This window comes from Salmo salar, chromosome ssa22, assembly GCF_905237065.1.
Source record: "Salmo salar chromosome ssa22, Ssal_v3.1, whole genome shotgun sequence".
Lineage (NCBI taxonomy): Eukaryota > Metazoa > Chordata > Actinopteri > Salmoniformes > Salmonidae > Salmo > Salmo salar.
This window is the reverse complement of record NC_059463.1, coordinates 38021770-38048532: the sequence shown is the minus strand read 5'-3', so window position 1 is coordinate 38048532 and position 26763 is coordinate 38021770. Positions and strand designations below refer to the sequence as shown.

The 26763-nt window shown below is 42.1% G+C and overlaps 2 protein-coding genes across 6 annotated transcripts in view; one reads left to right on the top strand and one right to left on the bottom strand.

The window, feature by feature from the left end:
- Positions 1 to 5788: 5788 nt before the first annotated feature.
- LOC106583542 (sodium- and chloride-dependent GABA transporter 2) lies at positions 5789 to 26388 on the top strand. Of its 5 annotated transcripts, none has more exons than XR_001323545.2 (15): positions 5789 to 6205; positions 9316 to 9524; positions 11566 to 11700; positions 18296 to 18436; positions 18764 to 18854; positions 18992 to 19124; positions 19233 to 19367; positions 19749 to 19852; positions 20297 to 20421; positions 20627 to 20739; positions 21336 to 21473; positions 21798 to 21900; positions 23145 to 23245; positions 24310 to 24454; positions 25701 to 25983. XR_001323545.2 is itself a non-coding variant. In XM_014167845.2 (15 exons), the coding sequence occupies exons 2-15, from the start codon at positions 9320 to 9322 to the stop codon at positions 25971 to 25973; spliced, it is 1968 nt and encodes a 655-aa protein (XP_014023320.1). In that variant the 5' UTR covers positions 5798 to 6205; positions 9316 to 9319; the 3' UTR covers positions 25974 to 26388. The 5 variants fall into 5 exon arrangements, 4 of the variants coding, with proteins under 4 accessions (XP_014023322.1, XP_014023320.1, XP_014023321.1 ...); XM_014167845.2 differs by having other exon boundaries at positions 5798 to 6205; positions 24284 to 24454; positions 25701 to 26388; XM_014167846.2 differs by lacking the exon at positions 5789 to 6205 and adding an exon at positions 8097 to 8115 and having other exon boundaries at positions 24284 to 24454; positions 25701 to 26388.
- Positions 26148 to 26763, bottom strand: part of fkbp5 (FKBP prolyl isomerase 5) — a gene marked incomplete at its 3' end in the record, with an annotated part of 45637 nt that continues 45021 nt past the window's right edge. Inside the window, 3 exon segments of the mRNA NM_001141081.2 lie at positions 26148 to 26160; positions 26162 to 26173; positions 26175 to 26178. Of these exon segments, the coding sequence (NP_001134553.1) occupies positions 26148 to 26160; positions 26162 to 26173; positions 26175 to 26178 (29 nt within the window).

The window sequence follows — 26763 nt, the reverse complement described above, 5'->3', positions numbered from 1 at the left end:
ATTAAAGTGGCATTGTTTAAAGTGACTAGTGATCCATTTATTAAAGTGGCCGGTGATATGAATCTCTATGTATGCTCTGAGTTAGTGATTGCTGTTTAGCAGTCTGATGGCCTTGAGATACAAGCTGTTTTTCAGTCTCTCAGTCCCAGCTTTGATGCACCTGTACTGACCTCGCCTTCTGGATGGAAGCGGGGTGAACAGGAAGTGGCTTGGGTGGTTGTTGTCCTTGATGATCTTTTTGGCCTTCCTGTGACATTGGGTGCTGTAGGTGTCCTGGAGGGCAGGTAGTTTGCCCCCGGTGGTGTGTTGTGCAGACCGCACCACCCTCTGGAGAGCCTTGCGGTTGAGGGCAGTACAGTTGCCATACCAGGCAGTGATACAGCCCGACAGGATGCTCTCAATTGTGCATCTGTAAAAGTTTGTGAGGGTTTTCGGTGACAAGCCAAATTTCTTCAGCCTCCTGAGGTTGAAGAGGCGCTGTTGTGCCTTCACCACACTGTCTGTGTGGGTGGACCATTTCAGTTTGTCTGTGACGTGTACGCCGAGGAATTAAAAACTTTCCACCTCCGCTACTGTCCCTTCGATGTGGATAGGGGGGTGCTCCCTCTGCTGTTTCCTGAAGTCCATGATCATCTCCTTTGTTTTGTTGACGTTGGATGAGAGGTTATTTTCCTGGCACCACACTCCCATGGCCCTCACCTCCTCCCTGTAGGCTGTCTTGTCATTGTTGTTAATCAAGCCTACTACAGGTGTGCATGGCAACACAGTCATGGGTGAACAGGGAGTACAGGAGGGGGCTGAGCACGCACCCTTGTGGGGCCCCAGTGTTGAGGATCAGCAAAGTGGAGATGTTGTTTCCTACCTTCACCACCTGGGGGTGGCCCGTCAGGAAGTCCAGGACCCACTTGCACAGGGCGGGGATGAGACCCAGGGCCTCAAGCTTAATGATGAGCTTGGCTTGGAGGCTGCGTTGAGACTATGACTTATCAGTGACCCAAGCCCTGCCCAGATAATCTCTAACATTGTGTTGCTGAGCTGTCGTAGTGCTGCTGCAAATGTACATTTTCCCAGGGATGTTGTCAGTCATAATGTAAGTAACCTAATTTAAGTTCCTTTCAATGCGTTCCACAGGGATGCTGGCCCATGTTGACTCCAATGCTTCCCACAGTTATCAAGTTGGCTGGATGACCTTTGGGTGGTGGACTATTCTTGATAAACACAGAAAACTGTTGTGCGTGAAAAACCCAGTAGCGTTGCAGTTCTTGACACACTCAAATCGGTGCGCCTGGCACCTACTACTATAACCCGCTCAAAGTTAGTTAAATATTTTGTCTTGCCCATTCACTTTCTGAATTGCACACGTGTATGTCTCAATTGTCTCAAGGCAGAAAATACCTGAGCCCTGAAGCAAGCTTCCAGAAAAGTGGAAACGAAATGGCACTCCACCAAACTGGAAGTCTTCCGACTAGCTTGGAAAGACCATACCGTGCAATATCGAAGAGGCTTCATTGCTGCTCGATCAGCATACTTTGCCAACCTGACTGAGGAGAATAAAAACAATCTAACATTTATTTTTGATACTATCACAAAGCTAACTAAAAAGCAACAGTTCCTAAGTGAGGAGGTCCTCAATTCATGAACTTCATCAACGAAAATATTAAATTACGGACTCCTCTATGAATGTATATATTTCTCAAAACCTCAGTTGTCCTGAGTCTGTACAGAACTGCCAGGACCAATGGAGACACTCAAGTGTTTAGATCCTATATCTCTTTTATTACATTTTTATTTAACTAGGCAAGTCAGTTAAGAACAAATTGTTATTTACAATGATGCCCTACATTGGCCAAACCCGGACAACACTGGCCCAATTGCGCACCGCCCTATGGGACTCCCAATCACGGCCGGCTATGATACAGCCTGGATTTGAACCAGGTTGTTTGTAGTGACACCTCAAGCACTGAGCTGCAGTGCCTTAGACCGCTGCGCCACTCGGGAGCCCCAAAATAATTGGAGGATGCAATCTCTTGACACATTCACGAAAATAGTAATGTGGTCTACATCTTTCAGCTGCCTACTGAACCCTATTCCAACTAAATTGCTGAAAGAGCTACTTCCTGTACTTGGCCCTCCTTTGTTGAACATAATAAATGGCTCCCTATCCTAAGGATGTGTACCAAACTCAATAAGTGGCAGTAATAAATCCTCTCCTGAAAAAGCCAAACCTTGACCCAGAAAATATAAAAAACTATCAGCCTATATCGAATCTCCCATTCCTCCCCCCAAAAAATGAATATTTGCCTTCCTGAAGACAAATATTGTTTATGAAACATTCCAGTCAGGTTTTAGACCCCATCATAGTACTGAGACTACACTCATGAAAGTGGTAAATTACCTTTTAATGGTGTCAGACCAAGACTGCATCTGTCCTCGTGCTCCTAGACTTTGGTGCGGCTTTCGACACCATCAATCACCACATTATTTTGGAGAGATTGGAAATCCTAATTGGTCTACACTGACAAGTTATTGCCTGATTTAGATCTTATCTGTCGGAAAGATATCAGTTCGTTTCTGTGCATGGCTTGCCCTCTGACAAATCAATGGTAAGTTTCGTGTTCCTCAAGGTTCCGTTTTAGGACCACTATAGTTTATTATATATTCTACCTCTTGCTGATGTCATTACGAAAACACAATGTCAACTCACACAGCTGTACATTTTGATGAAACATGGTGAAGCCCCAAAATTGCCTACCCTGGAAGACTGTGTTTCAGACATAAGGAAGTGGATGGCGGCAAATGTTTTACTTTTAAACTCGTTCTAGGTCCCAAGAAACAAAGAGATCTGCTGTTTGATCTAACTATTAATCTTAATAGTTGTACAGTCCTCTCAACTAAAACTGTGAATGACCTCTGCGTTACTTTGGACCCTGATCTCTCTTTTGATGAACATATTAAGAATGTTTCAAGGGCAGCTTTTTTCCATCTTTGTAACATTGCAACATTTTTATTACTCTGAGAATAGTTTATAGTAAAATAAAATAGCTGCAAGTAGCAGAGGGAACAGTCTTTGACTAAGGTGGCTGGAGTCTTTGACAATTTTTGGGCCTTCCTCTGACACTGCCTGGTACAGAGGTCCTGGATGGCAGGAAGTGATGTACTGGGCCGTACGCACTCCCCTCTGTAGTGCCTTGCAGTCAGAGGCCAAACAGTTGCCATACCAAGCATTGTCAGTCAGGATGCTCTCGACGGTGCAGCTGTAGAACCTTTTGAGGATCTGAGGACCCATGCCAAATCTTTTCTGTCTCCTGAGGGGGAATAGGTTCTTCACGACTGTCTTGGTGTGCTTGGACCATGTTAGTTTGTTGGTGATGTAGACACCAAGGAACTTTAACTGGCTCAGTCCTCCTTTTCCTGTAGTCCACAATCATCTTGCCTTGATCACGTTGAGGGAGAGGTTGTTATCCTGGCAACACACTGAAAGGTCTCTGACTTCCTCCCTATAGGCTGTCTCGTCGTTGTCAGTGATCAGGCATACCGCTATTGTGTCATCGGCAAACTTAATGATGATGTTGGAGTCGTGCCTGGCCGTGCACTCATGAGTGAACAGGGAGTCCCAGGGTCCTTAGCTTAGTGATGAGCTTTGAGGGCACTATGGTGTTGAACGCCAAGCTGTAGTCAATGAATAGCATTCTCACATAGGTGTTCCTTTTGTTCAGGTGGGAAAGGGCAGTGTGGAGTACAATAGAGATTGCATCATCTGTGGATCTGTTAGGGCGGTATGCAAATTGGAGTGGGTCTAGGGTTTCTGGGATAATGGTGTTGATGTGAGCTATGACCAGCCTTTCAAAGCACTTCATGGCTACGGACGTGAGTGCTACGGGTCTGTAGTCATTTTAGGCAGGTTGCCTTTGTGTTCTTGGGCACAGGGACTATGGTGGTCTGCTTGAAACATGTTGGTATTACAGATTCGGTCAGGGACATGTTGAAAATGTCAGTGAAGACACTTTAGCGCATGCTCAGAGTACACGTCCTGGTAGTCCGTCTGGCCCTACGGCCTTGTGAATGTTGACCTGTTTAAAGGTCTTACTCACATCAGCTCTGGAGAACGTGATCACCCAGTCATCCAGAACAGCTGATGCTCTCATGCATGTCTCAGTGTTACTTGCCTCGAAGCGAGCATAGAAGTCATTTAAGCTTGTCTGGTAGACTCGTGTCACTGGGCAGCTCTCGGCTGTGCTTCCCTTTGTAGTCCTTCATAGTTTGCAATGACGAGCGTCGGAGCTGGTGTAGTACGATTCGAACTTAGTCCTGTATTGACGCCTTGCCTGTTTGATGGTTTGTCGTAGCCTCCGGGTTAGAATCCCGCGCCTTGAAAGTGGCAGCTCTGCCCTTTAGCTCAGTGCAGATGTTGCCTGTAATCCATGGCTTCTGGTTGGGGTATGTACGTACAGTCACTGTGGGGACGACGTCATCGATGCACTTATTGATGAAGCCAGTGACTGTGGTATACTCCTCAATTCCATCGGAAGAATCCCGGAACATATTCCAGTCTGTGCTAGCAAAACAGTCCTTTAGCTTAGCATCTGCTTCATCTGATCACTTTTTTATTGGTGCTTCCTGCTTAAATTTTTGCTTGTAAGCAGGAATCAGGAGGATAGAATTATGGTCAGATTTGTCAAATGGAGGGCGAGGGAGAGCTTTGTACTGTGTGTGTAGTAAAAGTGGTCTAGAGTTTTTTTTGCCCTCTGGTTGCAGATTTAACATGCTGGTGGAAATGTTTGGTAAAACGGATTTAAGTTTCCCTGCGTTAAAGTCCCCGGCCACTAGGAGCGTCGCCTCTGGATGAGCATTTTCCCATTTGCTTATGGCGGCATACAGCTCATTGAGTGCGGTCTTAGTGCCAGCATTGGTCTGTGGTGGTATGTAGACAGCTACAAAAAATACAGATAAACTCTCTAGGTAGATAGTGTGGTCTACAGCTTATCATGAGATACTCTACCTCAGGCAAGCAAAACCTTGAGACTTCCTTAGGTATAGTGCACCAGCTGTTGTTTCCAAATATACATAGACCGACCCCCCCTTGTCTTGCCAGAGGCTACTGTTCTATCCTACTGATACAGTGTAAAACCCGCCAGCTGCATGTTGTTCATATGGTCGTTCAGCCACAACTCGGTGAAACATAAGATTTTACAGTTTTTAATGTCCCGTTGGTAGTTTAATCTTGCTCGTAGGTCATCGATTTTATTTTCCAATGATTGCACGTTTGCCAATAGAACGGATGGCAATGGGGGTTTACTCACTCACCTACGAATTCTCAGAAGGCCCCACCTCCGCCCCTTTTTTCTCCATCTTCTCTTCACGCAAATGACGGGGATTTGGGCCTGTTCCTGGGAAAGCAGTATATCCTTCATGTCGGACTCGTCGGACTAGTTAAAGGAAAAAGCTTCTACCAGTTTGTGGTGAGTAATTGCTGTTCTGATGTAAAGAAGTAATTTTCGGTCATAAGAGACGGTAGCAGCAACATTATGTACAAAATAAGTTAAACAAGTTACAAGCAACGCAAACAAATTAACACAGTTGGTTAGGAGCACGTAAAACATCAGCCATCCTCTCCGGCGCCATTCTTTTTTTTGTTGCCTTTATTTAACTAGGCAAGTCAGTTATTTTAAGAACAAATTCTTATTTACAATGACTGCCTTGTTCAGAATGACAGATTTTTACCTTGTCAGCTCGGGGATTCGATCCAGCAACCTTTTGGTTACTGGGCCAACACTCTAACCACTAGGCTGCCTGCCGCCCCAAAACTACACTCTACATTTAAGTGTTCAAGTTCTGTAACTCTTCTATCCTCTATTCATTGTGAAGTTAAAAGAGAGAGCGTTAATTTGTTAGAATTCCACAAAAGCCCCTTCGTCAATCACAAAAGCCTGCCTGTTGCTGCCGCTTTCACGGAACAAATCCCCTCCTCTTCCCTTCACCAAAGGAACCAGTGTTGACTTGACTCAGTAGCTCCGCCTCTCACACACACTCGAACCTCTCCACATAGGCTCACTCATGGTTAGTTCTGGGAAGGGCATTTGGCAGGGAGAGATGTAGGGTCTAGATTTGCTTCCAGTGAAAGTGACCAGAACCAGTCTTCCTCCCATAGATTAATGGAGAAGTAGACTACTACAACAGACTTCAGAACTACAACTTCCTCCTTAAGGTACTCTCTCTCTCTCTCTCTCGTTCTCACTCTCTGCCTTTCTATTCTCCTCTCGTTCTATCAGGAAATATTATATTTTGACTGGTTATCACTTTTTGTATTTGAAATTTGTCAGAGGTGGGCTGTGATAACACAAAGACATCTCCCTAGCTGTAGAGAGAAAATGACTTGGGGCTTCAGTCAGTGGTTGCTTTCTCGTTCTCTATCTGCAGTCAGCAGCACTTGCTGAATGTAGGTTAAAGGTTACAGACTGGAGGCTCAGCAGTGCCACTGAGAGCAGCAGTGTCTTTACGTGTTGTGTTTAACACTACAGGCATGTCTAATGCGTGTATAAGTACTCTCATCGCATGTTTTTGATTTGAACGCACGATTTCTGGTTGTTGGTGTAGATTTATTTTCATAATTCATGCTACAAATATTTGTTTTTAAACAATACAGTATGTTTATGTAACGAGTGCGCTGAGAGTCAGGAAGCAAGTTCAGGGAGTGAGTGATTTAATCGATAAACAAAACATAATACGAACCAAGAAACACGAACAAGGCACAGACAAGAAACAGAAACAATAACGCCTGAGGAAGGAACCAAAGGGAGTGACATATATAGGGCAGGTAATCCGGGAGGTGATGGAGTCCAGGTGAGTCTGATGACGTGCAGGTGTGCGTAACGATGGTGACAGGTGTGCGCCGTAACGAGCAGCCTGGTGACCTAGAGGCCGGGGGGAGCACACCTGACAGTTGAAAAATTGTATATAGAGACAAATGCATGAAGGATAAACCTAGAAAATCAGATCTGAAAAATATATTTATGTTGCAATTAACTTTAATATTTAGCAGTAGTAACTCTCCATCTTTATGATCACTGTACCCATAAATCTTTACATGTCGATCTTCTCTATCTACTCTGTCATTCATTTAAAACAGGCTGTACTGTATATTGAACCAAGAAGTATTATATTATCAAAGATATACAGTCAGTAGCTACTCTTAGTATCACAAACTATGCCTTGGCTAGTGGTCTTCTGGGTGTCTCGTATATTACAGCTATTTTAGGCTACAGTAGATCAGGAAGGCACAGCAGTGTCCTCCCCCAATGCAGGCCCAGGAGTGCCTTAAATAGTAAAGGCAAAAGTGACCTTTTAGAACACACTGTCCTAACAACAGACCTTACGGTTGTGCTTCTTATAACGGTATAAGTACAGGGTGTTCATTTTTAGTAATCAGCATAATGGTAGCAGCAGCACATATTTCCCATTATATGTCCCACTTCCACAGGGATACTAGGCAAGAGCACAAAGGAAACATTGATGACAGTATTACCCTACTGCCACCAAGTAGTGCTGATCCCCTCTAACTCTAATGCAACAAGACTAGTGCCTCAGTGTGGAATTTGAACAGTCATACATGTTGCCAAGCATTGAGATGCTGCCCTGGTCCCTTACAATACCAGATGATTTGTGTGGCCACTGCCAAATAGTCAGCTGGTATTGGCTACTCACAGATACTCAGGCTAATCCTAGAATAGACCCCAGTATGGATCAGTGTGTGGGAACTGTGACTTTTCTCAGGATCAGTAAAGAATGAAAACAATGTGTCCTAATACAGCCCTCATAAACATAATACACAGTACATACAATACACTAGTTGATTCCATTGTTATAAGTCAACATTCCTATATTATACCTTCAGAGCAGTTAATGTAAGCAGTGTCCCCCTAATTTACTTTGAGAGGAGGGGGTTTTATGCACATCCAAAGTAATAACAGGAGCTAGACAAAAGGACGACCTAATGCATTGAAAGACGGGACTAATTTTTTGCTGCACTGGACCTTCCCTTTTTTCCCCTATTTTATTTTTCTTTACAGGTCATACAGATAGATGTAGGATCTTCATTTGAGCCAGTTTGCTTCAGCGGTAAATAATCCTGCATCAACAGGACATTTTAATTACTATGTGGATTACAATTCATGGATATTTTTGTAGGGTGTGATGGATTTTTTCAGAGGAGAAATTAAATTCTGAAACTTCAGAACTTTTTAAACCACAAATACACTACACGTTTTACATTCTCTTGGAACAGGGTGATAAAATCAACAGTGAAGAGGCGACTCCGGGATGCTGGCCTTCTAGGCAGTTGCAAAGAAAAAGCCATATCTCAAACTGGCCAATAAAAATAAAAGATTGAGATGGGCAAAAGAACACAGACACTGGACAGAGGAACTCTGCCTAGAAGGCCAGCATCCCGGAGTCGCCTCTTCACTGTTGACGTTGAGACTGGTGTTTTGTGGGTACTATTTAATGAAGTTGCCAGTTGAGGACGTGAGAGGCGTCTGTTTCTCAAACTAGACACTCTAATGTACTTGTCCTCTTGCTCAGCTGTGCACCGGGGCCTCCCACTCCCCTTTCTATTCTGGTTAGATCCAGTTTGCGCTGTTCTGTGAAGAGAGTAGTACACAGCGTTGTACCAGATTTTCAGTTTCTTGGCAATTTCTCACATGGAATAGCCTTCAATTCTTTGAACAAGAATAGACTGATGAGTTTCAGAAGAAAGTTATTTGTTTCTGGCCATTTTCATCCTGTAATCGAACCAACAAATGCTGATGCTCCAGATACTCAACTAATCTAAAGAAGGCCAGTTTTATTGCTTCTTTAATGAGCACAACAGTTTTCAGCTGTGCTAACATAATTGCAAAAGGGTTTGATCAATTAGCCTTTTAAAATGCTAAACTTGGATTAGCTAACACAACGTGTCATTGGCACACAAGAGTGATGGTTGCTGATAATGGGCCTCTGTACGCCTATGTAAATATTCCATGAAAAATATGCTGTTTCCAGCTACAATATTCATTTACAACATTAACAATGTCGTCACTGTATTTCTGATCAATGTTATTTTAATGGACAAAACATTTGGTTTTCTTTAAAAAACAAGGACATTTCTAGGTGACATTTTTGAATGGTAGTGTGTGTAGCAGGTCATATGTAGCTGTTTGTTGTGTATCACTTTTCACTATATAAAAACCAACTGCTTTGTGATTGTACCGTCTTCATAGCACACTGACTATGTTAGATACATGGTTGTTCAATGAATAAAACCAACTTTGTCTTCCTCAGTGTTATGGAGAAGCATAATGATCCTGATATAAGGTTCAATAAGATGGCCCACCAGGAGATGGGTCTGGGCCAGCCTGTCCCTGTGGCCAACACCCAGACCAGGGGACAGTGGTCCAGCAAGCTGGAGTTCCTCCTGGCTGTGGCCGGACAGATCATCGGCCTGGGGAATGTATGGAGGTTCCCATACCTGTGCTACAAAAATGGGGGAGGTGAGCATCACATTTTTGCATGGTCATACATTTAAAACACACATTAAATGTGTGGCGAGGTGAATCTTTGTCTTTCCGATCATCAATGCAAAAGAGCTAGACACTTTGTTTACTTCGTTGCGGTGGAGACAGTACAATCCTTTTTATTTCTTATGCTAATGTTTATTTTGAGAATTCCTAAAATTGCTAAACAGAATAGCTGGTCTTGCTGATTTGCATATTGTTGAGTTTCAACCTAAGCTGGTCATAATGTTGGAAAACCTGTCTCGTTCTTAGCCGGCTCTCTAGCAATTAAACCTGGGGATGAGGTTAGAAAACATGTTGTTAAAGGTCCAATGCAGACGTTTTTATATCAATGTTAAATCATTTCTGGGCAACAATTAACCCTCCCGTTGTGTTTGTTTCATGTTAATTCATTCTGTGTTCCCGGTCCAAAATGACCGCCCCATTATACCTGATTTATAAATCCATAATAATGCATATATTATCACCTAATGTTGTGTTAGATCTTTTTATCAACTTAAGTTCTTGTGAACATTACAAATTGTGATCTTCTATTTGCTATTTATGGCCTGTAGGCCTCATTGACCTGAGCTCATACAACTTGTTTTTGAGTAAAAAAAGTATAATGTACAGATTATTTTGACTATAACAAATACTCAGATGAAACATATTGTGCTATTTATCACAGACTACTTTGTGTCAAAGTTTAACAAGGACTCTCTCCTCCTCACCAGTGTCATGTTCAAAGATATGATCAAGAGCCTCACATACAGTATATTGTTTGGTCATTGTGCTGCCACAGAATGAACTGTTAGCAAGGCCTCAAAAAAGCTTTATATACCAGAGCTGCAATGTTGCGATTGTTTGTGAGAATGCCAACAGGTGTGGTTCCCGTGGGGGAAAGATTGTATTGGGGAAAGGTTCCCGTGGGTGTTGCCATGGAAGCCAAGAAGGGGAGTGAGGTGTGTGTGCTCAAACACACATGCATGTGGGGTCTGGGAGAGGAAGTGTGTCCATCTGATGAATGGGCATGTGCCTGAGCTCAATTTTATACACTAATTGTAGTCTCACCCATTCATTTCTAATGACCAGTCATTTTTGACCGGGAACACCACAGGTGCACATAACGTAAATAAAACACCCAAAATGTAATGAAAATCATCAAAATGTATTTTGTGTGTTCAGATGCCCTGTGTGGACAAAGTCATTGAACCTTATGACAATCAGATTAAATGAACTACATTTTTCAGAGAGAGAACTTGTAAATTGGTCCAATTTGATCAGAACACATCAGGAGGGTTAAATACCTTACAATTATTTATTTTCTTCTTTTTACCATTTTATTTGAAACAATCTTATCAAAGTGAAATTTCTCAAGCAAGAATTTCGCTAGGACTGTGTGGGAGTGGTTTGAGTGGGGAGGGGAAAACTGAACACTATCTGTTATTGGCAGAGAGATTTGGAACTTTTTTTTATTGGTCTATGTTTTCCAACTTAGGTTGCACTATGAAGAAATTGCTCTGCCATTTCCTGGTTGCTAAAATTCTAATATTTCGCCTGAATTCAGTGTATGTGACAAAACAAGCAAATACAGTTGTTCTATCTAAACCACTGTGAAATATATTTTCCATCATATTTTATTTTCAGCTGTTTGAAGCTGGTTTGCAAAACTTAGAAATAGCACACATAGAACAGATGTACCGCTTATTTAAACTTGCTTTCAACGAGTATGACAGATCTATAATAAACATTTATATTAGAATTTTTTCAGGTCGCCCATAAAGTTACATATTGCAGCTAATTTAACTGGTGATGTCTCTAGGCAGGCCAAAACTCTATCCCACCAAAACATGCTGAAATGTTAGGCATTCTTTTCAAGCAGCTCTTACACTGAAAGGGCATTATCATAATTTTCACAATATTATTCCAACCTCATAGGAAAATCACGTTTTTGACTGCACTGGGCTTTTAAGTTATGGTCTTAATCCTCTTGGTAAATGACATGTTTACTTGTGGTTTAACTTGTGTTGTTCTTAAGGGGTGTTCTTCATCCCTTATGTGCTTTTCCTGTTCACCTGTGGCATTCCCCTCTTTCTTCTGGAGACCTCCCTGGGCCAGTATACCACGCAGGGCAGCATCACCTGCTGGAGGAAGATCTGCCCCCTGTTTGAAGGTAAACTTCAGGACCCATATTTATAAAGCGTCACGGAGTAGGACTGCTGATCTAGAATCAGGCCCTCTGGCCATATAATCTTAGTCGTTATGATCTAAAAGGCATTCCTCCTACTCTGATATGGTTCATGAAACGGACACAGGGTCTTGTTGTGCATACGGTAGGCACGTGCACAGATAGAGCCCTATGAGTGCTGGAGCACATACCCTTTTTCCCTCCTGTTAAAAAAGTGCCCTTTCGATTGATGGCGTTAAAAAAAATTATACCTATTTAATTTTCTTTAACTTTTCTCATTAAATGCAATGAATTGCCTATCAAATTAGATCCTTTCTCATAAACTCATGAATCTTGAAAGAAGTCCCCTCCCCGCCCTTCTGTTGCTGCACTCGTCCTCGTCGCCTGCATGAGCTACCCACCGGCGCCGAGCAATGAGTTTGAAATTAATACCAGTTACTTTGGAGTTGCTACAGTATGATCTTAATTTGATCACCCTGTTGCAGGATAACATTTCTGCAATGTAGGAAATGTAAAACTTGCAGTGTATTTCAGGTTTAAAAAGGCTTCTGAAGTTTGTCATTTACACTTTGAAATTTCAGACTTGATTTTCGCTAACTAAAAACAAGTCAGCCCCTACAAAAATGTCCATTAATTTTAATCCACGTAATAATTAACATTTCCTGTTGCTGCAGGATTATTTTCCTGCCTATGCAAACTGGCTCAAATTAAAATCCTACATCTGGCTCAAATTAAAATCCAACTGGCTCAAATTAAAATCCTACATCTCATGTCAGGGAAGGGGGCAACTGCAGTTCAACTGTTTGTCAGTAGTAGAACAAATTCAAATCAAGTAAAGACTAACTTGTTTTACAGCATAGCCTAGCTAACTATCTGATGCATCTAGCCTACATTACCAATGATCAGATGATGTAGCCCACCCAAGTAGTGGTTCTAGCAAAGATACTTAACTAACTCTGTGGATAATAATTAATGGACATTCTTGTAGGGGTTGATACATTTTCCTCAGGGAAGTCTGACATTTCAAAGTCGGAATTAAAAACTTAAGAAGCCTTTTTAAACCTCATACACTACAAGTTTTAGTTCTGCAACAGGGCGATCAAATTAAGATCCTACATCTGTACAGGGCCAGACAATGATCCATAGGTACGTACATGATTTTCCTTCTGTAAATTATATTGCACTATTCTATTTGTAAAAGCTTGACTGTGATTTTAATCACTATGCTTTACCAGTTTGAAACAATATAAGGCTATATTTTAGATTACTTGTAATGGCACTCTGGGGATGGTGGGTCTTTTTTTGATCTAACTTCTATTATACATTTGTTAAAACAGCTTCTTAAGGATCGGTGTCCCGCTAGCGGGACAACTTCCGGTGAAACTGGAGGGCGCGCAATTGAAATAAAGAATCATAAATATTATGGATTTTAAACATTTAGGTACATAAGTGTTTCATATCGACTGAAAGCTTAAATTCTTGTTCATTAAACTGCACTGTCCGATTTACAGTAGCTATTACAGCGAAAACATGCCACGCGATTGTTTGAGGACGGTGCCCCACATCAAAATATGTTTTCACTAGCACAGGTTTCATACATTCACATATAACGATTAAATATTCACTTACTTTTTGAAAGTCTTCCTCTGATTCGTCATCCAAAGGGTCCCAGCTATAACATGTAGTGTCGTTTTGTTAGATAAAATCCTTCTTTATATCCCAAAAAGTCTGTTTAGTTGGCGTCATCCATTTGAGTAATCCACTCATTCAACTTGCAGAGAAAGGAATCTGAAAATCTACCCCTAAACTTTGTTTCAACAAGTCAAAATACGTTTTTATTTACTCCTCAGATACCATAAAATGTAATCAAACTATAATTTTTATTTCGGAAAGAAGTATGTTCAATAGGAAATCGATTTTAGCAGGTGCGTAATTTCTTCAAGGTGCGCTCAAACACAAATTTCCAAGAATGTGTCCTTTTAATAAAACTGTTATTTCTTATTTGTGTTTGAAGTTACAAGCCTGAAACATTGAACATAGACTGCTGACACCCTGTGGATACCATAGGAATTGCATCCAGGGAGTTAATTTACAATATGACCTTTCTCTTTAATTTCTAAGAGGATGGTCTCTCAAAAAAAAACAATTCTGGTTGGTTTTTCGATGGATTTTCTCCTAACATATCTATTGTTATATTCTCCTACATTATTTTAACATTTCTACAAACTTCAAAGTGTTCTCTTTCCAATGGTACCAATTATATGCATATCCTGGCTTCAAGGCCTGAGGTACAGGCAGTTTACTTTGGGCACGTCATTCAGACAGGAAAAAAGGGGCCTATCCCTAAGAAGAAAAGGGATCAAAGTAACAAGACACTTGATTCCCATTTATGGATGAATCTTGGATTAATTATCAACAGTATTACACAGGCTCACACTAATACATGAACTATTAGATGAAGGAGTAAGTGATGTGTGACAAGACAGGTACATTCAGGATACTAGTCCTGTGTTCAAACTAAAGGTCTTCACGGATCCAACTGTACCCGAATTTCCAGGACCTGAACTGGACCAGATCCAGAATTCTAAATAATGTCACAGGTCTGGGCAAGTATGGGTAACTGGATATGTGGAGTGTGTCTGAAAGTGGCTGTGTGAACCGAAGTGGGAGGATCAACAGCGATAGGCGTTACACCAGCGCTCTGTAAGCGCTGTAATTGGCTTTAGATGGTTTTGATTGAGCGTGTTGTTTTTTGTTTCTTAACATGTTTTTATTTGTCAGTTCCCAAAAATGTGAAAAAAGTCCAGGAGAGTAAAAAGGCACTCTATTCTTGACAGAGAGTCGTACTGTGTCATTTGAATGTTAACAACAAACACCCAGAGGCTGCTCCAAGACGCTGCTGGCGCAGAAGTGGTATTCGGAGTTGAATTCTAGTACGACTCAAGAGACCGGCACACCATCCACCACTTCGAGTATATTACTCACTAATGTTCAGTCTCTGGACAATAAAGTAGACGAGCTCAGGGCTAGGATCTCCTTTCAGAGAGACATCAGGGACTGTAACATACTCTATTTCATGGAATCATGGCTTTCTCCAGATATACTGTCCCCATCCATACAGCCAGCAGGGTTCTCAGTACATTGTGAAGACAGGAATAAAGAACTCTCCGGGAAGAAGAAAGGCAGGGGTGTATGTTTCATGATTAACCACACATGGTGTGATTGTGATTACAGATACAGAAACTCAAGTCCTTTTGTTCACCCAACCTAGAATACCGCACAATCAAATGTCGACCTCAAGCCGATACCACGACTGCCCTCAAGGAACTACACTGGATTTTACGCAAACTGGAAACCACATATCCCGAGGCCGCATTTATTGTAGCTGGGGATTTTAACAAAGCAAATTTGAGGAAAACGCTACCGAAGTTCTACCAACACATTGACTGTAGTCAACCACTGCTATTCTCTCTTCCGGGATGCCTACAAGGACCCCCCCCCCCCCCCCTTCGGCAAGTCATATCACGACTCCATTTTGTTCCTCCCTTCCCATAGGCATAAATTCAAACAGGAAGTTCCTGTGCTAAGGTCTATTCAACGCTGGTCTGATCAATCTTAATCCATGCTTCAAGTTAGTTTTGATCAAGCGGACTGGGATATGTTCCGGGCAGTCTCGGATAATAACATTGGTGACTGACAAGGTGACTGAATTCATCAGGAAGTGTATAGGGGATGTTGTTCCCACTCTGACTATTAAAACCTACCCAAACCAGAAACCGTGGATAGATGGCAGCATTCGCGCTAAACTGAAAGCGCAAACCATAACATTTAACCATGGCAAGGTGACTGAGAATATGGTTGAATACAAACAGTGTAGTTTTTCCCTCCATAAGGCAATCAAACAGGCAACACGTCAGTAGAGACAAAGTGGAGTCACTATTCAACAGCTCAGACACAAGATGTATGTGGCAGGGTCTACAGTCGTGGCCAAAAGTTTTGAATGACACAAATATTAATTTTCACTAAGTCTGCTGCCTCAGTGTCTTTAGATATTTTTGTCAGATGTTACTATGGAATACTGAAGTATAATTACAAGCATTTCATAAGTGTCAATGGCTTTTATTGACAATTACATGAAGTTGATGCAAAAAGTAAATATTTGCAGAGTTGACCCTTCTTTTTCAAGACCTCTGCAATCCGCCCTGGCATGCTGTCAATTAACTTCTGGGCCACATCCTGACTGATGGCAGCCCATTCTTGGATAATCAATGCTTGGAGTTTGTCAGAATTATTATTTATTTTTTTTGTCCAAAAACTTGAGGATTGACCACATGTTCTCAATGGGATTAAGGTCTGGGGAGTTTCCTGGCCATGGACCCAAAATATCGATGTTTTGTTCCCCGAGCCACTTAGTTATCACTTTTGCCTTATGGCAAGGTGCTCCATCATGCTGGAAAAGGCATTGTTCGTCACCAAACTGTTCCTGGATGGTTGGGAGAAGTTGCTCTCGAAGGATGTGTTGGTACCATTCTTTATTCATGGCTGTGTTCTTAGGCAAAATTGTGAGTGAGCCAACTCCCTTGGCTGAGAAGCAACCCCACACATGAATGGTCTCAGGATGCTTTACTGTTGGCATGACACCTTGTCTTCTCCGGACAAGCTTTTTTCCGGATGCCCCAAACAATCGGAAAGGGGATTCATCAGAGAAAATTACTTTACCCCAGTCCTCAGCAATCCAATCCCTGTACCTTTTGCAGAATATCGGTCTGTCCCTGATGTTTTTCCTGGAGAAAAGTGGCTTCTTTGCTGCCCTTCTTGACACCAGGCCATCCTCCAAAAGTCTTCGCCTCACTGTGCGTGCAGGTGCACTCACACCTGCCTGCTGCCATTCCTGAGCAAGCTCTGTACTGGTGGTGCCCAGATCCCGCAGCTGAATCAACTTTAGGAGACAGTCCTGGCGCTTGCTGGACTTTCTTGGGTGCCCTGAAGCCTTCTTCACAACAATTGAACCGCTCTCCTTGAAGTTCTCGATGATCCGATAAATGGTTGATTTAGGTGCAATCTTACTGGCAGCAAAAGCCATTTTTGTGCAAAGCAATGATGACGGCACGTGTTTTATTGCAGGTAACCATGGGTGACAGAGGAAGAACAATGATTCCAAGCACCACCCTCCTTTTGAAGCTTCCAGTCTGTTATTCGAACTCAATCAGCATGATAGAGTGATCTCCAGCCTTGTCCTCGTCAACACACACCTGTGTTAACGGGAGAATCACTGACATGTCAGGTGGTCCTTTTGTGGCAGGGCTGAAAGGCAGTGGAAATTATTTTTGGGGGGGTTCAGTTCATTTGCATGGCAAAGAGGGACTTTGCAATTAATTGCAATTCATCTGATCACTCTTCATAACATTCTGGAGTATTAAGCAAATTGCCATCATAGAAACTGAGGCAGCAGACTTTGTGAAAATTAATATTTGTGTCATTCTCAAAACTTTTGGCCACGACTGTACAGACAATCACAGATTACAAAGGGAAAACCAGCCACGTCGCGGACACCGACGTCTTGCTCCCAGAAAAAACAAACACCTTCTTCGCCCGCTTTGAGGATAACACAGTGCAAGCTTTTACTACAGAGCGAGTTGTCTTGGTTGGTTGTGGTCTTTCCTTCCTTGCTCCCCGTGTCAATCCGCCCCTCCCTCGCTTGTCAGACCGGCACCTCTCTCCCTCTTCTCACGCTTTATCAGCTCCGGTTAATAAAGTACCTAAAAAAAAATATCTGCTGCTTCCCTCACTCAGATCGGGCCGGATCTGGATCCAACCAGCTCCATTTTGGAACGGGTCCAACTTTTTGGACCTGTGAAGACCTCTAGTTCAAAGATTCACACGTCTGTCTTGTAGGAATGGCACCATAACTTATTAATCAGGTCTGGGGAATTTGAAAGGAGTCTAATCTACATCAAACAGAAGCATGTTATGGTGCTAGGTCGAGAATATTAGGGCTCCCAAGTGGCGCAGCGTCTAAGACACTGCATCTCAGTGCAAAAGGTGTCACTACAGTCCCTGGTTTGAATCCAGGCTGTATCACATACGGCTGTGATTGGGAGTCCCAAAGGGCGGCGCACAATTGGCCCAGCGTCGTCCGGGTTTGGCCAGGGTAGGCCATCATTGTAAATAAGAATTTGTTCTTAACTGACTTGTCTTGTTAAATAAAGGTTAAAAAAATATATATATTTTAAAAATATGATTGAAATGAATATACTGGACCATAACATGTTTAACTGTGTTTCTCTTTGATGTAGATTAGACTCCTTTCAAAGTCCCCAGCCCTGATTTAATAAGTTAAGGTGCCATTCCAACAAGACAGACGTGTGAGTCTTCGAACTAGAGGTCTTCAAGGGTCCAAAAGGTCTGAATACTTTCCGAATGCACTGTATGAGACCACTTGTTATTTGTCACATATATTTCTCAGAAGAAACACTTATTTTCTGAACATTTACATCTCCATATTTGTCCGGAAACAACTTCTTCATCTTCTTCTCCTTTATTGTTTTTTTCTTCTCCTCCTCCTCTTCCTCCTCTTCAGGACTGGGTTATGGTGGTCAGGTGGTAGTTCTGTATTCCAGCATCTATTACATCATCATCCTGGCCTGGGCCTTCTTCTACCTCTTCTCCTCGTTCAGCTCTGAGCTCCCCTGGGCCAGTTGTAGAAACAGCTGGAACACAGGTATGTATTTCAGTGTAGCCTGAGTGCCAGTCTGCTTGTGCTATAATGCCAACTGCTTGTCACTCATTGACAAGGACTGCAATGGAGTTGGCATTGCCAAGAGCACAGACCGATCTGGGACCAGGTTAACTTCAGTGTGTAGACATGTTGATGGAGACGTACTGTTGCCATTAAGCTCAAATTAAAGACAGTATCTTACATTTATGGATACTACTTCAGACTGAGCAAGTGAGTTGACAATTTTTTTTATTTTGAAATGTCTCCTTATCCAGGAAAGATTCAGAGTTCTGAGACATGCTTGTTAATGTGTAATTTCCTCCTAACCAGCAACCTGCATGGAGTTTGACAGAAGAGTAGTAGGATATCTAAACTGGACAATAACAGGAAACGCAACATCGCCAGTGAGAGAGTTCTGGGAGTGAGTATACAAAACCATTCTAATGAATCAAGTCCTTATTAACCTCCAGATGGGCACAATGGCTATGTGCCTTAGGATGTGCTGAGAGAATGATGAACAGCAAGTGGTGGGATTGGAACTGAAAATATAATTTGCAGGAGAAGAGTTTTGAATCTCACAGACAGTGTCTACAAGCTTGGAAATATTCACTGGGACCTAGCTCTGTGTCTTCTTCTGTCCTGGATTATCTGTTACTTCTGTGTCTGGAAAGGAGTGAAGTCTACTGGAAAGGTAAGGTGGCATCTCTGCCATTCAGCCTGATGACACCATGAATAGTGTAAAGCTGTTAGGATGAGCCATAGACTGAGTGAACGTAATGCTGGTCTGGTCTCCCCATAGGTGGTCTATTTCACTGCCACCTTCCCCTATGTGATGCTGTTGGTGTTGCTAGTTCGTGGACTCACACTGCCAGGGGCCATAGATGGTATCAAGTTCTACCTCTACCCAGACCCAGCCCGCCTCGCTGACCCACAGGTAGGATCACACTTCATTGTATAATTTTTGTCCAGGTGTAGCAAAAACTTTATTACATACTGTAGCGATTCATGGGGGATAAAAGGTAATGTCTCTGCCTGTGTTTGAACCCTGGTCGGCATGACCACTGGCCCAAGAAAGTTTACTCCCTTGGGAGAACAGTTTGCGTTCTTAAGAACGTCAGATTTGTTACAATAGCAATACCTTGTGAAAAATAAGAGGACTCAATTTTAAAGGAAATACATTTCCTGTTGACTTATTATAGCTACGAGCTCAAAATAGGCACCATTTTGAATTGGCCTCTGATACCCTGGGATGAGACTAGGGGATCGGAACTGTGAAACTGAATACTATTGTGTCTCTCTCTGGTATGTTTCACAGGTGTGGGTGGATGCTGGAACACAAATCTTCTACTCCTATGCTATCTGCATCGGCTGTCTGACCGCCCTTGGCAGCTATAACAAGTATGACAACAACTGTTACAAGTGAGTGGAAGAATGAAGTACACTGACATAAATGTATTTATTTCGATTAACCTTTATTTAACTAGACAAGTCAGTTAAGAACAAATTCATATTCACAATGACGGCCTACCCCGGGCGACGCTGGGCCAATTGTGCGCCGCCCTATGGGACTCCCAATCACGACTGGATGTGATACCGCCTGGAGTCAAACCAGGGACTGTAGACTCTTGCACTGAGATGCAGTGCCTTAGACCGGTGCGCCACTCGGGAGCGATAAATGAGACTAACTAGATAATATGTGCAGGCAGAACGTTTTCCCTTGCCTGCAAAAGCATTCCCTGTGCATATAATTCTTTGGAAGTTGGGTTGCAGAAATGGGAGGCTGTCTGGAAAGTTGATCTGCATATTGTAGGTCATTTGGATTCCTTTGTGTTTTGACTAACAGGGAAGTGAATCTCTTTTTAGGGACTGTGTGTACCTGTGCCTTTTGAACAGCGGAACCAGCTTCGTGGCTGGTTTTTCTATCTTCTCTGTACTGGGCTTCATGGCTTATGAACAGGGGACAGACATCGCAACCGTGGCCGAATCAGGTAAGTGTTCTAGAAAAGCAGCAGTGAGATTTTAATGATTGAATTAATTAATGAAGTAATGAATAAACAAATGCACAAATAAACAAACCTTTTAAAGTTATGCTTTGTTACAAGACAGGTGTCTGAGCCTTTCAAGGAGCTAACTATTCCCTCTGCCTTGCCCCTGAAAGTATAGTAATGAGTTTACCTGTGTTGCTGCATACAGGTCCTGGCCTGGCGTTCATCGCCTACCCTCGTGCTGTAGCCATGATGCCAGTACCCCAACTCTGGGCCATTTTGTTCTTCATCATGATCATTCTACTGGGGTTAGATAGTGAGGTAGGTTAGAGTGGCCCTGAAGGCCTATTCAATTATTTGCCTAATAAAGGATAATTACATTGACCTACAATAAATGCTACAATCATCACTAAACTCAATGGACGTGATGCTGTGAAGAAGTAGCTAGTATTTCAAATAAGATCATTTCCACTAAGAACCCCATCCTTAACAGCTTCTACCCCCAAGCCATAAGACTGCTGAACAATTAATCAAATGGCCACCACTATTTACATTGACCCCCCCCCATTTGTTTTGTACACTGCTGTACACTGCTGTTTTGTATACTGCTGCTACTCGCTGTTTATTATCTATGCATTGTCACTTCACCCCTACCTGTACAAATGACCTCAACTAACCTGTATCCCCGCACACTGACTCGGTACTGGTACCCCCTGTATATAGCCTCGTTATTTTAATTTTATTGTGCTACTTTTTATTATTTTTTACTTTTGTTTATTTGGTAAATATTTTCTTAACTCTTCTTGAACTGCACTGCTGGTTAAGGGCTTGTGAGTAAGCATTTCACAGTATGGTCTCGACTTGTTGTATTCGGTGCATGTGACAAATAAAGTTTGATTTGATCATCTCTGCTTCAGTTCGTAGGTCTGGAGGCTCTGATGACAGCTATCTCAGACATGTATCCCTCCTTCTTCCTGGTTGGTCATCGGCGTAAAATTCTCCTCCTCATCATCAGTGTGGGTAGCTTCTTCATCGGCCTGGTCATGGTCACAGAGGTGAGAGGTCATCTGAAGTCATTATTATATAAGGAATATAGAATTTCAAAGCCATCGTTATTAGATCAATCATGACAGTAACCAGGTATATGATTGATAATCTACCTCCCAAGTGTTGTTTCAACATATAACATAACATAACTCGTTCTGCAGAATTGTTGGCAGATTCTACTTATTCCATAAGGACTTGAGCCACTGGACACACCTAAGATCATTGTCTGAGTGTTTTGTACACTCTGGAGGTAGATTATAGAGTCTTATTGTTGTTCTCAATAAGAATGTACTTTATTAATTATTTCTCTCCACACCCTCCTCTGTTTGCAGGGAGGCCTGTATATCTTCCAGCTGTTTGATTACTATGCCTGCAGTGGGATGACTCTCCTTCTCTTCGCTGTACTACAGTCAGTGTGTGTCAGCTGGGTTTATGGTGAGTTAGTCCTGCCTGCTTCAGTAGCTCTTAAGGCATGCTTCGGTTCGGCTGAGCGAGTGTGCTCGTATACTCCCTTAAAACGCCTTTGCTTGATGAAAAACTATTAAAACAAAAGCAGCAATAGATCTGTTTGTCCATCTCCGTAGCCAGTATACACTTCATCAACATAAACCTAATTAATCTAAGATAATTTAAGAAATCTGTCATTCATTTTGACGTTTTTGCAGAGGAGATCTTAGTCACGCAATTTTACATCCAACTAAGATGTTTAGTGCAGTATTTGTCAAGTGCAAAAATTTGCATGAAAACGATTAGTCTCTCGTTGAATGACAACAAACACTTGAAGAATCACTACTGTTGACCAATCACTGGCAAAGGGGCGTAGATTTCGGCTAGCCTTGAGATAAAAATATGTGTGCACGAACAGCCGAAAAAACCTTTGCCGAAGACCAAAACGAACAAAAACGTCACAAAATGTCATCGTAATATATGCACAAACTGTTCTGAACTGTTTCGGATGGGAAGCATGCGGACACCTTTAGTGTCAGTGCCTTTATATTACTTTATAAACCATTTATAAACATTTATATATACAAACATTTATGAAGGCATTTTCATGTAAGTTATTGTAGTGTTACCACTATCCTTGTAGGTCTTGTGAAAAGATCATGTTAAAAGACCCTGCATGGCCCCCATTCCATCAATCACAGATAGTGGCACAGCGGTCAAAGGCACTGCATCTCAGTGCATGAGGCGTCATTACAGACCCTGGTTTGATTCCAGGCTGTATCACAACCGGCCGTGATTGGGAGTCCCATAGGGCAGCGCACAATTGGCCCAGCGTCGCCCGGGTGTGGCCGGGGTGGGCCGTCATTGTAAATAAGAATTTGTTGTTAACTGACTTGCCTAGTTAAATAAAGGTTACATTTAAAAATGTAAAAGAATTATCAATCACTGGTCAGGTTCCCTCAGGAGGTTTCTCTTAGCAGTGTTAATGGCGTTATCCAAGCTTTTCCTCTTGCAGACATTCGCATTTTGGACATCGATGAGAAACGACACCTGTCTAAAACAGTATCAAAAAAGTAAACCTGTCGTCCGGGTTTCCCAATCTGCAATTGATTGAACCTGTTTGTCACTTGGTGGTTTGAGAAGGTTTACCTGGAGGGTATTTGACTGACCAACTGACCAAATCCTTTCCTTGACTGCTGTGATTTTGAGCCTCCGTTATTTTTACTCCACAGGTGCAGATCGTCTGTACGATAATATAGAGGACATGATCGGTTATCGACCATTACCCCTCATTAAATACTGTTTGAAGTATATCACTCCAGTCATCTGCACTGTAAGTATTACTTCTTAACACCCTACTCTCAACAGCAAATTAATTAGTTATTTTTCAGACTATTGTTATACAGATGTAGGATCTTAATGTCATAAGCGTCGTAAGGGACAGACCAAGGTGCAGCGGGTATAGTGCTCATCTTCCTTCTTTATTTAGAGAGAACACTCAAACAAAATAAACAAACGACCAAACAGTTCCGTAAGGCACACGGCTATACAGAAAACAACCACCCACAAACCCAAAGGAAAAAAGGGCTGCCTAAGTATGGCTTCCAATCAGAGACAACGAAAGACACCTGCCACACATAGAAAACGAACATAGAAAATGAAAACTAGAACAAATCCCCTCTAAATAAACCAACCCCAAAACACAGAAAAACAACACCCCCTGCCACACCCTGACCATACTACAATGACAAATTACCCCTTTACTGGTCAGGACGTGACACTTAATTTGAACAAGTTTGCTACAGCAGAGAAATAATCCTGCAGCAACATTATATGTGTAATTATTATGTGGATTATAATTAATGGCCATTTTTGTAGGGGTTGATAAATTTTTCGTAAGAGAAAATCAAGTCGGAAATGTCAAAGTGGAAATTAAACAGCTTCAGAAGCCTTTTTCTAAACCTCAAATACACTACAAGTTTTGTATTTCTTGCATTGCAGGAAAGTTCTCCTGCAACAGGTTGATCAAATTAAGATCCTATATCTGTAGTAAACATGACATTGATGTCACAGTAATACAAGTGATTTACAGACAAACAAAAGTTAATAAGTTGACAATACATAGAAATAGAAATCAAATGGATGTCTGTGTAACCTATGTAAAGTAGAGAATCCTTCCTTTACGTTCAATATAAATGTTTCACCATAAACCTGACCTAAAAGTACTGGAAACCGTTAACCTTGTTCTCTCTGTCCTCACTCAAGCCTCACTGTTACTCTACTATATTATAATTAGTACAATGCTCTCTGAAAATACATTGTGTTCTTTAATGTTTATTATAAAACCTCCCTCCATATATTTTTGTTCTAGGCTACGTTTGTCTTCTCCTTGATTAGGTTTACCCCGCTAAAGTTCAACAACACATTTGAGTATACTTGGTGGGGTTACGCCATTGGCTGGTGGTTCACCCTCTCCTCCACACTCATAGTTCCTCTGTGGATGGTGTACATTGTGAGCGTCACTCCTGGTACACTGCAGCAGGTAAATAGTTACTTTGTTAAACTTCTATAGCATTTTTTCATAACAGAAAAATATCTCAAAGCACTTCAAAAGCAACAAAAAACAAGCAATATATCATGGGAAACCTAGCTAGGTAGGTCAATTGATAGAGACCAGTTGTGGTGTTATCGCTAGTTATGTGTCTCTCTGATATTACAATGATATACTAATATATTTATATTACAGCATATTGGATAACTGTCATTCATATTCCATTCACCCAACTCATCATCACTTTGCTCGTTGTATAATTCCTTTTCGCATTCTCTCACCTTTTCCCTTCGCTTGTGGACTTCATTGCACAACACAACAGCTGTCTGTGACCAGGCGCAATAACCTCTCCAAGCCAAACCTTCATACCATAACTGCTACACAACCTACATATTTGTCAACAAACTAGAGCTAAACCCACAGTTAATGTGTACTATCAGTTTAGCAGTTACACCGTTAGGCCCTGGTGGGATTTATATTTATTTAACTAGGCAAGTCAGTTAAGAACAAATTCTTATTTACAATGACAGCCTACCAGGAAACAGTGGGTTTAACTGCCTTGTTCGGAACAACAGATGTTAAACTTGTCAGCTTGGGGATTTGATAGAGAAACTTTTCAGTTACTGGCCCAACGCTCTAACCACTAGACTACCTGCCGCCCCGAATAAATTAATTCAACCGAACACTTACCCTGACTTGGAAGAGTCGCAGTGTTGGATAGCCTTAGCCAGCTAGCTAACATAAATAGCATTCCTCTCTGTTTGAGTAGGCTAAATTAGCTGCATTTGCTAAGGAAGTGAAAGGTAAACTCTCTCTACTACTGCTTTTCCTTAATTTAAAAAAAATCGAATTGTTCAATTATTGTCTTTCTCTCTCTCTTTGAGTCAACTACTCACCACAGTTTATGCACTGCAGTGCTAGCTCGCTGTAGCCTACATTATGCTACATTATGCTTTCAGTATTAGATTCATTCTCTGATCCTTTGATTGGATGGACAGTATGTCAGTTCATACTGCAAGAGCTCTAAATATTTTATTAAATTCACTGAGGAGGATGGTCCTCCCATTCCTCCTATAAGGAGCCTCCACTGTTACACACTGATGTTGTTTCTTTTACCAAAAAAATAAGTGAAAAAATCCATGCTCTCCAAACATCACCAGTTATTGTCTCATTCCTTTGGTGGTCTCTCTTTAGCCCCTTTTTAAATTGCTCCTCTGTCCTCTCTCTCCTTCATCAGAGACTGTCTATCCTCACCACGCCCTCAGAGGATCTCCCTATTACCAAGGCCCAGATAAAGGCCCTCCTGACCAAGCAGTCCGAGCAGGACAGACCTCTGGGGGACATGGAGATACCAGCTTGGGGCCACAATCTCATAGACAGAGACACTCTCTCGCTCACCCACCATCCCTACAGGCCTGGAGACAAGCAGGTCCAGCCAGTCACTCACTCTCCTAAAGGTCCTGACCTAAACAATACAAATACTTTCCATTGTGTAACAGAGACTGTGTGACACTGTGTTTGGTCTGAGTGGGTTAGGAAAGTATACATCATCCACCACAGGTCTTTTTCTTGGGAGAGCGTCGTGGGCAAGTTCTTCCAAAACACACACTACTTCCTGTGTGTAGCATTAAGGAGACGTAGCAGCACTGGTTCTGGGAGTCTTGATGTGGAAATAGTTTGGACCAGAACACACTGAAGTGAGATAGTGAGTAAGGTCCAGCACAAAAGATGGACCTTTGAAGTTGTGCTTTAACCAGGGCTTGGGTCATGGAGGACACAGTATTCCATCGAAATTGATGACTTTCTGTCACCAAACATGGTGGAAACAAAGGCATATGACGATCATGCTCTTGGTCACAGTTGGTTAAATGATTCTGTATATACATGTGATCAAACACTTTTTAATAAAGAAAGGTAATATTTGATTTGTGTAGGTTTAAAAATCAGACATCGTTTTTTTTTACTAGTACTTTAAGTATGACATTTGTGATAATACCCATAGTTGACGAGAAGGGATTGTGCAGGTGTGTATATACACTCAGTGGCCAGTTTATTGGGTGCACCCATCTAGTACTGGGTTGGACCCCCCTTTGCCTCCAGAACAGCCTGAATTCTTTGGGACATGGAAACGTTTCTCAATTTCTCAAGGGACCTAACGTTCACCTGGTAAACATTCCCCACATCATTACACCACCGCCACCAGCCAGTACTGTTGACACCAGGTAGGATGGGGCCATCGACGCTGCTTATTCCACATTCTGACTCTGTCATCAGCATGACGCAACAGGAACCAGGATTCA